Source organism: Lycorma delicatula, chromosome 7 (assembly GCF_047948215.1).
Source record: "Lycorma delicatula isolate Av1 chromosome 7, ASM4794821v1, whole genome shotgun sequence".
In the NCBI taxonomy this organism is placed as follows: Eukaryota; Metazoa; Arthropoda; class Insecta; order Hemiptera; family Fulgoridae; genus Lycorma; species Lycorma delicatula.
The window spans coordinates 59,168,262-59,181,287 of NC_134461.1; the positions used below are offsets into that span (position 1 = coordinate 59,168,262).

Sequence of the window (13,026 nt, forward strand, 5' to 3'; positions counted from 1 at the left end):
CCTTTTTTTATTAGTAAAATATGTAAAGAGGTAAATTTTTCGAAGATTTTTACTTAAAAAACAAATATTGTTTGAATGCTTACTTAATTTCTTCCTATAAAAATTATCTTCTCTAGCAGTACCTTCATTCGTTTTATCATTATTATGATTATTCAATAGTAATCGATTTTCATTGGAATTGTAAATAAAATTATTACTATAATTTTTATTTTTATTTATAGCATAGTAAGGCATAGTAAGTAAGTCACTGACTTATTTATATGATATATTTATTTTTTTGATTCTTGAATCATTTTTCAAAATATTAATCCCCTTTCTGAATCTTTCATTCTATTCATCTTGTATGTAGAAGGTAAAAAGTAATGAGGATGAACTTCATCATTGTTACACTTTTTTTAACATAATTTCTTTAGTTTTTCTTTCTTGGTTTTGCAATTCTGTTAATGTAAATTAATTCTTGTAAGAATTGCAAGCAGATTATTACTTAATTATTATTTTTTTTTTTTATGAAACAATCCAGTTTTTCATAAAACCTTAAAATTCCATCCCATTTTACATTTTTCAAGTATCTTTTATGTTCGATAATGATTATATATATTACGTTCGTAAAAGTTTTGAGGTTATCTATTGTAAGGTACATTTATAAAAAAAGAAAACAATTTTTTTCACAGACTTTTATTATAAAAATAATGTATAAGTATATTTATGTATACGAGTTGTTAGAACAATAATTATGTAAATTAAACATGATTAATTAAACAGAATATAACTAAAATAAAATGACTATACCAATTCGAAATTCATTAAGAATTTTGAAACAATAAATATAATTATCTTTAAAATAATTAATTGCTAATTATGTTAGTAATACTATATAATCACAAAACCAGCAACAAATAAAAAAGTTCTTTTTAAAAAACTCGTTCTTAATATTATACAAGACATTTTTTATAGTGCATTTACTATAAAATTACAGGAAAATTCTCTCTTTCTTTCTCTCTCGCTCTCTCTCTCTCTCTCTCTCTCTCTCTCTCTCTCTCTCTCTCTCAGAGAGGCAGAAAGAGATTCTATTTCCTCAGAATTTTGTATTTGAATTATTTTGGAAATAATAACATCGAAACAGAAGGAAGTTCTTTTTTAGATATAGCGAGAAATATAACTTGCTACCCTTATAAATAATAAAAAAATAAATAAATATATTCATTGTAAATAAAGTACTATACCCTTCCATTACAGCTTTAATAAAAAATATATAGTTAAATACTTTTCTTCCAAGGATTTAATTAATCTATTCCACTATTAGGATTTATTATTATTTTGTTTAACACTTTATTATAATTGCATCGACAAGTAAAGTCATTAACAACTTATCAGTCTAATGTAACTGTACCGATAAATTTGTAGTCTTGAATAAATTCTGGTCGACTTCTCCTGAGACGTATGGTTAATTGAAACCCAACCATCAAAGAACACCGGTGTCCACGATCTAGTTAGTATTAAAATCCGAATAAAAATAACTACCTTTATTAGGATCTGAACCTGAGAATTTTGACTTCGATATCAGCCGATTTACGACGACGAGTTTACCACTAGACCAACCGGGTGGGTTTGATTTATTATTTTATTTATAATTTATTTTTGCAATAATTTTTACCCGTTTTACTTCCTTAAAAAAAAAAATTATAATATACAAAATTTAATTTTCTTAGAATTTAAATGTATCATTAATTTTATATCAACATTTTCTCTCACTGATCAACAACTGATATTGAAGAAGAATATTTTGTTGTGCTTTAAAATATATCTCTACTTTTCTTCAAAAATAATAAATTAAAATAATAATTAAGATTTATTATTATTTTCAAGTAAACAGCACATTATACAAAAACTATTGAAGAAATTATAACTAAAAATCTAAATTATGAGGTTAAATAATTATAAAATAAATCTAAATTAATCGAAATTATGAGGTTCCTTCTTAAGAACCTCACTTATATCTATTACAACAAATGAAAAGGTCTATTCTTTGTATAGTACATAAAAGCGTGTTATATACATGATAGCATCTATAATACTGTCACAAGGTTTCATAATAATAATAATAATAATAATAACAATATTATTATTATTATTATTGAACTTTAATGATACCAATCGTAAATAAAAATATAGAATCTCATGAATATAAATTAACAAAAACTGTTTAAATTTGATTTTGTTTGTGGTAAATGATAAATACATCATATTACTAAAAATGTAGTAAAAAAAAATATATATATATATAAAATTTCTATGTACATAATAATAACAACAACAAAAAAATATTTTTCGTAAAGATAATTTATAATTTTTTCTATCTTTTTGAAATCTGAATTGGGTAGCCATTTTTAGGTTCTAGCATAAAAACATTATTGAACTCCATTGTTTTCAAATCTACATCTGAGTGAATTTTATATTTTCGGATTACTGCTGCAACTACGATTTTCATTGACATCATTGCAAATGCGTATCCTAAAACATAAAATAAACGTAGTATAAATATATTATGTTACATAAAAAAAATTATAATTTTTATAAAATAATACATATTTATGGATCATATAAATTTTATCGAAAATTATTTTTTTATTTTAAAAGGTTTGTTCTACAAAATGTAAGAATAAAACCGGTTCCTTTCCTAATGTACGACCAGAAGTGAAAAAGTGGTTTCTACCGCGTTACTCCTGATGTCACTTACTATTTTCAGTCAGTTCTGTCAGCGGCTAAACATTCGCTATTTCAATTTTCCCGTTTATTTCATTTTTAAGCTTAATATTTGTCTTTATGATCGTTCTCATACTATACAGAATTGTGATAAACATTTTCCATTGCTTTATCTTCAAGTTTACGTATACGAAAAAAAAAATACATACAACATATAAACGAATAATGGAAATTAATATCTCTTCAACAGATATCAGTTAGTGATGTACAGTGTCTCTAGTAACAGTACCTCAATTTTATTGAGTAAAATTATTTATGACACTGACTAGTTATTCAACATTCATCGTTGTTCTTTATTTTCATTTTCACTTTAACTTTATTAACTAAATTTCTTTCTTAATTTTTCTTTTTCGCCTTGGAGCTCAATTTATTAAATAAAATACAATTCAAGATGAATTACCTGGACAGTTCCTTGGTCCCATACTAAATGGAACATAACTGTACTTTGGTCTGTTTAATATTTCTTCTGGTAAGAAGTGTTCAGGATAGAAACTTTCTGGATATTTCCAAAATCTAGGATCTCTGTGCACTGCGTAGAAACAGAGCTGTGCGGATGTACCTGCTGGAAGAGTCAAATCACCTAAAACAATAATCCTTTATTATTTTCTGATTGTCTTATTTTGATTAATATATTAGTATAGTAACTTAAAAGTTATTTTTATTAAGTTTTATAAAATTATAGAAAAAATAATAAAAATTTCGTTTAAATAACTAATATAAAGATATTACTCGATAACCATTTGTAAAAAAAAAAATCTGATGTGGGTACCTCATAACTTTCTTGAACGCCTATTAAATTTATTAAATTATATATAGACTTTTTTTTAAAAAAAGAAAAGTACATAAAATTTTATTTCATTCATAACTTCTGATAAATTTTCATATTTTTTTTTATTATTATTGAATTATTATTTGTCGTAAGGTTAAAAAAAACTTATTAATAAATCAATATATTTAAATTAAAAAAAAAAGTTAAAAAAAAGGAGATGAAGTCTGATTCGAACGGATGAGCCTTCCCCTTCTAAGATCCAAATATTCCATTAAATAAAATTTCATTTGGCTATATCTCTAGAACCAGTGAAAATAAGTACCACTTATTATATATTCTTGAAAAGCTCTTAATGATGGCTTATTACTGCAGTTAAGAAAAAGTCCAAAATCAATTTTTGTTTTTGGATTTTGAGGTTTTTTTGGACACTTTTGGTTCAGTCGATTGCAATCAAAAGGAGAGCTGCGCAACTAGATGTTACAACAGTCCTAAATCCAAAATTTCAACATCCTACGGCTAATCGTTTTTGAGTTATACATAGGTACATACAGACAAGCTAAACTAGTCAAAATGGATATTTCCGTTGAATTCTGAAAACCGAAATTTTTCGCGATTGCAATACTTTTTTTACTTCGTACAAGGAAGAAAAATATATAATTGTTTTTTTTAGCACGATGTTGTTCTATCTTGAAGTGTTTTGTGGTTGTAGATTATGTTTAGGACGCACAGTTTGATATAATTTGATTCTTCTAGAAAATTTTTAAAAGAATTTACGTATGTACATACATTTTTTTACGTAGCCAGATTTATTGCAGTTAGGGAATACGAAAAAATCATTTACCACAGATATATTTCAAATTTTTTTTAACTATATATTTAAATTTTATAATAAAAATAGCAATATTTTCTATAAAAAAAATTCTAAGAGTTATAAATTCAGAATTGACCAGGAAAAAATTAAAAGTAATTTCGGAAAAGAACGTTTACTATGAAGAAGAAACTGAAAAATAAAGAATAATGTGAGAAAACTTTGAAGAAAGGCCAGTGAGAAATTCAAAAAATAATAGGACACGAAGCAAAGGAACGTGAAGAAAAGTATTAACGTGATTCATAGTAGGCTGGAACGAAAAAAATAAATAGAATTTACTAATGTGTTCGTCATAAAATTCTGATCTGACTGTGAATTATTTGTAGTTACATACAATTTTATTATTTGCAAATGAAGTTTTAAATACTTGTTGGAAAAAGAAGCTGCCGTAGTAGGCAGACTGAATTGGAGGGTTATGAAGTTTACATAGATATTCTTTTTACTAAATTTAAGTTTTCTTTTAAGTTTGTCAAGAACGACACCAGTTATTTAACCTTTTCAGCGACTTTTCGAAGAAACGTACGGTTTTACTTTCGGTCGAACGGGGGGTATGGAAATAAATTCGCTTTACATTTTGAAGTATGAGGAATACGAAAATGCCATTTGCTTAAAATGTAATTTATAAATTACATCACTTATATATTTTATTAATATTGTTTGAAAAATAATTTATATATATATATATATAAAGGCCTGACCAAATATTTGTGATTCTAAAATCTCAAAAACTACCGTATCAATTTCGTTGAAATTTAGGTATGCCGCAGAAGTGAATTTGAAGTTATGCTTGTGAAAATTTGATGAAGATTTGTTGAATTTTTACTGAGTTACGCTCAATCTAAGGTCAATCGTGTAACCTCAATTTGAGGTTATGTTGAATTTGTATTCGCGCTTATGCAATGAGTCATAGTGGTGTGTGAGTTTAAATTTATTGTGTAGGGTCTACTGTTTTTAATTATTTCATCAAATTGCGGTTATAATAATTTAATTTTCTTACAAACAGAAAATATATTTTAATATTAAATAAAAAAGATTATACTGTTTTAATTTTCTCTTTTATATATTCTCGTTATTCTTTATATATTCTCGTTTTGCATATTTATTGCGCAAAAAATTGTAAAAAAAGTTATAAAAAAAGTATTATATAAAATAAAATAACGAAAAGTCAGTCTTTTCATTTTTTACTATTTTTTTACTTTTCCTTTTAATTCTTATTCTAAAATTTTGGTTATATTTATTTTATAATGTTTGTATGATCTTTAGTTATCAATTAATATTGTTTATAATTTACTTTTTATGTATTGTTACTTCCTTGTACGAAGTAAAGGAACTATTATCAATGCGAAAAATTCCAGTTTTCAAATTTCAACGGAAATAACCGTTTTGACCATCCCTGAACCCATTTTGACTAGTTTCGGCGTGACATCTGTATGTACGTGTGTATGTATGTTTCGCATAACTCAAAAACGATTAATCGCAGGATGTTGACATTTTAGATTTAGAACTGTTGTAACATCTAGATGTGCACCATCCCTTTTTATTTTAATCAACTGAACCAAAAGTGTCCAAAAAAGCCCAAAATTTAAAACAATTTTTATTTTGGACTTTTTCTTAACTGTAGTAATAAGTCCTCATTGAGAGATTCTCAACGATATGTCATAAGCGGTACGTATTTTCATTGGTTACAGAGTTATAGCCAAATCAAATTTTAATTAATGAAATATTTGGATCTTACAAGGGGTAGACACATCGGTTCGAATAAGACTTCATTTCCTTTTTTTTTAACTTTTTTCTTTTAATTTAAATACATTGATTTTGTATATTGTGTATAATTGCACTATTACGTTTTTGAATCAAGTAACTTTTTTCGATGTTGATCACGGATAGCCTGTAATAAAATATATATATAACCTACTTACCGATGGACTGGTCTTTGTCAAGTTTACGAACAACAGCTGGAATTGTGTAATGACGTAATACTTCTTTAAGAACCATTTCTAAATAAGGTAATTTTGGAAGATCGAGGTGTGTAATATCATCATCATTGTCACCAATAACATTAATTACTTCCTTGTACACTTTTTCTTGAATTTCTTTGTAGATTCCCATAATCATTAAAGCGTAACTTATCGCAACTGCTGTTGTATCAGACCCCTGAAATTTTCAAGTAGTAATGACAAAAAATTTTTTAAAAATTACAAATTATTTAAGTATAATTATGAAAATACCTTCTTTGAATTACATATTTTTTATTTTATTTTTAAAAATGTAACATTCTTAATTTAAATTCCATTATAAGTTAATTTACGGATTAAAAAAATGGATATAGAGAAATAAGTTTATTAGATGAGGATTCTGAAAGATGACCTTTCTGACTATTAGCTGTTCTTGAATTGAAATTTCTGTTACCTGAATCTTCTGTAAAAAATTTTAAATTTCATTTCTTTTAGTCTATTAATTTTTCCATGGGATTTCATTATCAATGCCTAATAATTACACGTAGATACGAAATTGGAATTAATACGATTATTGCTTAAAATTATGTTTATATTAAAGCAAACTGTTTTAAATCCTTTTTTTGTAACTAAAAAATTCAAAACTTATTTTCTTGTAACTCCTAATTTACAGTCGGTTTCCTGAATTGGAACCATAAGTAAATCGTATGACTCACTATGGCATGGAAGAGGATTATCCAAATATATTCCAAAATTGAATAATATTTCAAGATTAAACTATCTTGACAACAGATAATACATAAATAACTGATAACAAATTAAGTAGGAGATATTAATGTTTAAAGAGTCCAGTCAGTGAGTATTACAATTAAGACAAAAAATTAGTAAATTAGTGAATAATACTAAATTGTAAAACACATTAAATAAACTCATTCCAAGATGCATATTTCCTTCGCTCCTAGGATCCACAACTCACCACAATCAGTTATCTCACAGGCAACGTCTTTGCCCATTCATCAAAGTATTCAAACATCAATAAGACCGATTAATCATGTTCGTTGAGAAGGATACGGCTAATAAGCAAAACAATCAAATGAAGTGAACTACAGATAAACTGATCAAAAGTTAAAGTAATAATAATAACAACAGGTCAGAATGGGATAAGCTAGTCATCACAATAACCGAAAACTGTCCAAGAAAGAATATTCGAAGGAAATTTAATTAACAGAAAAATTTTATTTCTGTATAAAATATCCAATTTTATATTTATAAAAGGTTTAGTATACTGCTTATATTTTTATCATTTATCAAAAAAGGGTAAACTTGTATTTTTAATCCTCGACCGAAGGTTTAAATATGAAAAATTTAAAACACTTTTCAAAAATTATATTTTTTATAATTAAAAGTTCTTAAAATTTTATCGTGTTTATGTACTTTTTTCATTTGGTAAAAACTTTGTTTTACAAATAAGCTAATCTTACAAATAATCTGATTAATCAGAATAGTCGTATATAGACTAATGTATGTTTCAACATTTTTTATTTTTTCAGTAATGTTTTCTAACCATCTGGATTAAAAAAAAATATATTTATTTGACTTGTTAATGGATTTCCTGTTCTACCATGTTAACAACTCTAGATTATACAATCAGTTGTTATGAAAGTTATCTCAAAGATAGAATTTTTTTCCGATTAATGGCACTCTTTTCTATTTCTTTAAAAATAAATTTATATAAAATTTTATTTAATTGGTTTATTATAGGTTTTCTGTTGTAATTCTTTAAGATGGTTTTAGTGATTGTATATTATTGGAAAGAAAGGCATATTTGCACCTTTTTTAATACTAGAAACTTTCATTTTTAGATGTTTAAGAAAAAGAAAAATAACTCTACATGTTACTGAAAAGAGAAAACAAATTTTTTTACCTACTTATAAAATATATTGGGATCTGTTTCATAAAACGATTTTTGGACAAGGAACAGCAATGGTAAAATGTTTTCTTTGTTGCCAAGAAGTTGAATTATAGCTTAGTTTTAGTGAAATGTTAAACTTTAATACTAACCGTGTTTTTATTTCTATTTTTATTTTCAGAATTTTTATTTGGATTTAATTAATAATACCCAATTTTTTTGTTAAATCAGGAATTCAATAACTGCACGTGCACTTTCATTTTATGAAGAAGGGATGCAGCTACTTATACTAGTAGACCCCAACTAGATAAAGTTACATTCTATACACCGTAAACTTTAAGATAATAAAATAAAATTTAAAAAACTGAAAAATATAGTTATGCCTTTAATAAATGGCAATTTTCTTCTGTATATTATACATATGAATGGAAATAAACGAGAGAAATAGTTTTTTTTAAACATTTTTTGAAACTTATGCTTTAACGTTACTTTTGTTTAGAAAGTTATAGAAATAAAAATAAATATATATTATATGAATTAAAACCAACCTTTTAAAATTAAATCAAAAAAATTACATAACTAAAGTTTCTAAAACAATTACAGTTATAGTATGTAGTAGTAACATTTTCTGTTAATTTGGTTGCAATAGAAATAATTTCTCTGATACGAGTATCATATGGTAGCCTAATGGGTATTCTAATGGTTAACTCGTCATCGCAAATCAGTTGTTTAATAGCTGATTTTCGAAGTCGAAGGTTTTGTGGTTCAAATCCTAGTAAAAGTTAGTCGCTTTTATAAGGATTTTTTTACTAGAGAGTGGATGTCGGTATACTTTGGTGGTATCTTTTTTTTCGGACGAAGTGGAGGAAAAACTTCCGATTTAAGCCAGCAAAGCACCTTGCCACTGCCGGGGACCGGCGGGCAAAACTGATGCGATAATGTCTGACACCGCTGGCCGGTGTGTGGGGATTGAACCCACCAAAATACCTCTCACTCCATTTATCACGTCGAGGAGCCAGATTCGCCTAAAAAGGGCATCCGCGTACACCCGAATTGGTCTCCTCTTCAGGCTTCTTCGTGTTGGTCATGCTTCGGGAAACCTGGAGCAAAAAAATAGATTAGTAAGTGCACTAAACATGAAAGAGCATGTGTTCTCACGGTGCCTCTCTTGATTCGCACGTGGGGTCTGGTGTCCCAGGAGCGTCATTAACGCCATCCACCCGGGCTTGTGCAAACAGACGACTGTTCTATAGTCAGGCTGACCTCATCACCAAATCCATCGGTCCCACGACGCCGTTCTTCATTACCCGGATCTTCATAAGTATTCACGAATTCTTCATGATAATCAGGATCTTATGGAACGTTCAGTCTTTTGGCCTCCTCATCCTTATGCTTCACGACATTAGTAATATAAGCTAAGATCGTGTTATAATCTCGTTCTGAACATAGCATTTTATTAATATTATCAACACCAAACTGTCCAACCAAAAGGGTAACTGTTCTGCGCTTGGCTACCCATCTCGAGCACTCTAACACAGCATGAGCCTTGTGTATCTATATTCTCACAGTATATACAGATGTTATCAATTGCTCTGTGTCTATGGTGAAGTTAATCTCTAAATTGTCTATGGCCGATCAGGAATCTGTCAAAGCAGAAGTTTAGCTTACTTTGATGCTTGGATTCATTTAACCACATTCTCAGAAATGTCAGACCTGAGTTTGTACAAGACTACACTTCATTTACATGTCATACCTATCATCCACATCTCTTTGGGCTGTGGGGGGGGGGTTGATTTATTGTTCACTAGTTCTACAGATTGCAAAAAATTAGGAAAAAGAAAGAAAAAATGACGTCGTGAAGTGAAAATTAGCGACATTCTTATCAGAACACTGAAGTTAAAAACTGTTATATTAGAGTCAATAAAACATTGTTTTATAACAACTTTAAAAGTTCTTTACTGTAATCAAATTATCTAGAGTTCATTGTATGAAATTCTTAAAATTTTTTATTTGATTTAGAACTTTTAACTCTATTCTATAAATGGCAGTAATAATTTATTATTATTATTACATATTTATAGGTAAGCTGAATATTAAGTAAAAAAATTATAAATACAAAATTATTTTATAAAATCAAATTACTTTATAATAATATATTGTATTATTTTTATTATGTTGTTTTTAAATTATTTTTTTATAATATAACAGATTGTTTTTCCGTTTTTTAAAATCGAAAGTTGGACTAAAAACAGATTTAAAATGTGATGACATTATTTTTATCTTTTATAGCAGTTTTAATGTTGCACTTAAAATCATTATCGTACAAGTTAGAATGTAGTATCAGATATATATTTAGCGAATTACTAAAAAAATTGTAGAAATCGCTACTACACCCGGTCGCATTTTCTAAAGCGGTGTCCATGGGGAGGGGTTACCAAGTTTTCTTTACGTTTTGTAGTCTCCAAAACGGTCTGCAATGTTTACAAACATATGTATGTTTAAGATTTTTTCGTCCGCTCTACCAATTGCAAATATCAACCGATATTGATGAAACTTGGTAGGGTAATATAAAATTACTGGAAAAATAACCCTATTAATTTTCAAACGAATATGTTCACAGGAAGCGTAGTTAGAGCTAACATCAGGGTTTTTGGATACATTTTCAACTTTTTTCATTCTACTAGGCGAAATTTTTAACTAATTTTGATAAAACTTGGTTAGATTATGTAAATCTAGTAGAAATAGGTTTCTACTAGAAACCTATTCTACTACTGATTTTCAAGCGAATTGATTCATATGAATCGGAGTTAGAGGCAAAAAACTGTGTTTTTGCGTACGTTTTCAAGGGTTTCATGTTAAAACTTAGAGTGTTAGAAAGCCAAAATTATATTTTTGTGAACACCACCAGGTTTTGTAATGATCAAAATATCATATTTGAAGCCAAAATCAGATTCTTGCAAACACCACCAGGTGTGAGTTCGTTTCCCAATAATTCAAAATGTGATTTTGTATGATTGGTTTCGAAAAATCAGTTATCAAGTTTTAGTCGTTTTGGTCAATTTTAACCTTTTATTTTTTTGGAAACACGGCTCCAAAATCACACAAATTGTGGGTAACAGAATTAAAGCGGCTTGTTGGAAAATAGCAGTGTTAAGCAATTCAACAACTATGTAAAAAAGAGGAAGAAAAAAGGGTACAAATATACAAGTATAATGTATCTATTGGAACAATACACAGTACCTTGACATATTATAAAAGAATACTTGATGTTATTAACACAACATGAAGTACAAAAAACACTGAAAGCAAGATTATTTATTTTAAAAAATCATTACAGTACTGCAACATCCTTTATTTCTTATATAAAACCAGGAATCCGCTCTTCTGAGGCACTTTTATGACACAGTTTTTTAATTTTTTTTTGGAAGAAAGTTGTTTTTGTTATAACAGGTTTTCTGCATTTTATTTGTGTTGTGTCTAGGACTGGTCTGAGCGAGTTCATGAAGGACAAACATTTAACTTGAAAAATAGAGTAATTTTTATATCTTCTTTTTGTAAAAAAAAATTATCAAGTGTCTGATACTTACCGCAATAAACATATCAGTTATCTTAAGGACCAGTTTATCTTCAGGTAGATCATTATAGTGATGTAGAACAGAATCGAGGAATACAGGCCTTTTCTTTTCTCCAACTAAAAAAAAAGAAACAAAAAATTATTTTATGTCATAATTTTCTACTTCAAATATTTTAAATCCTGTAGTTAAATAATTCGTATTTATTAAAATAAAAGAAAACATTTTTTCTAAAAATTCTATGTACATGGCAATAGTCTAGAAATCTTGTTACTGAATATATGAAACAATTATTTTCTTTTTATATTTGTAATCGACAAACTTCTGCAAATGTGGAAGCAGTGATTAATACAGATCTATTGATGTATATTGACATGTTGAACTGCAGCGGTACATGAGGTAATGAACTGCAACAACTTCGAAGGTTTTCCTTTGAGTTGATAAAAGAATGTGAAAGTTGGACAGACTTAACATTGAAAATGATCTGTTAGAAATGGCAATTAAATTTTTAAATAAAAGAATGTAAGATTACAGGAAAGGGAAATGTTGAAGGTATGGAACCAGAAAGTATCTTTCCAAGCTGTGTATCATAGAGAAGATCAAAAAGGAAGTAACAATTTAGCAACCATTGATGTAAATGTTCAGTCTATCTTATAATTGCGATGGGAGAGTAACAATAGTTGATCCATCCGTGTCCAATAGCTGTCCATCCGTGATAACTGAGGAAGGAACGGTCCTTGGTAAAGAAGAGAAGAAAACAGTTTTTTTATGTAGTTGCTAAGCAGGAAATAGAGGAATTACCTGTAGTTTTTAGATTAAATCTTTACAATTCCAGTATAATTACACGAATAATCTTTCGGATCATATTCCATATCATTGCAATCAAAGGATATCTGATAGTTTCATTTAGTTTTTAGTCGGATTACGAAATCGCAAAAATGTATACTTATCTTTTTTTTTCTTTCTTGGGCAAAATACCCATATTTTTTAATTTTTGGATGTAGTTTTGAATTAATAATAAGAGCAACAGGAATAATAAACAACCCGTAATTTTAAATGAAGTTTTATTAAGTATGACTAATGTTAAAAGTTTCTTCAGTTTAGCTGGTTTTATTACAAAATATAACCTTGCTATAAAAGATCATGTAAAAAAACTGAATCTTTTTTTTTGTTCACTGAGATAGATAAGT

General features: G+C 27.6%; 1 protein-coding gene across 2 annotated transcripts in view; it reads right to left on the reverse strand.

The window, feature by feature from the left end:
• Nucleotides 1–672: 672 nt before the first annotated feature.
• Nucleotides 673–13,026, reverse strand: part of LOC142327924 (cytochrome P450 4C1-like) — a 77,755-nt gene continuing 65,401 nt past the window's right edge. For both annotated transcript variants that reach the window (XM_075371299.1, XM_075371298.1), the window contains 4 exons: nucleotides 11,852–11,955; nucleotides 6,320–6,554; nucleotides 3,164–3,343; nucleotides 673–2,511 (listed from right to left, as the gene is read on the reverse strand). In XM_075371299.1, coding sequence (XP_075227414.1) covers nucleotides 2,354–2,511; nucleotides 3,164–3,343; nucleotides 6,320–6,554; nucleotides 11,852–11,955 — 677 coding nt within the window. In that variant the 3' untranslated portion in view covers nucleotides 673–2,353. The remainder of the gene's footprint in view (nucleotides 2,512–3,163; nucleotides 3,344–6,319; nucleotides 6,555–11,851; nucleotides 11,956–13,026) is intronic.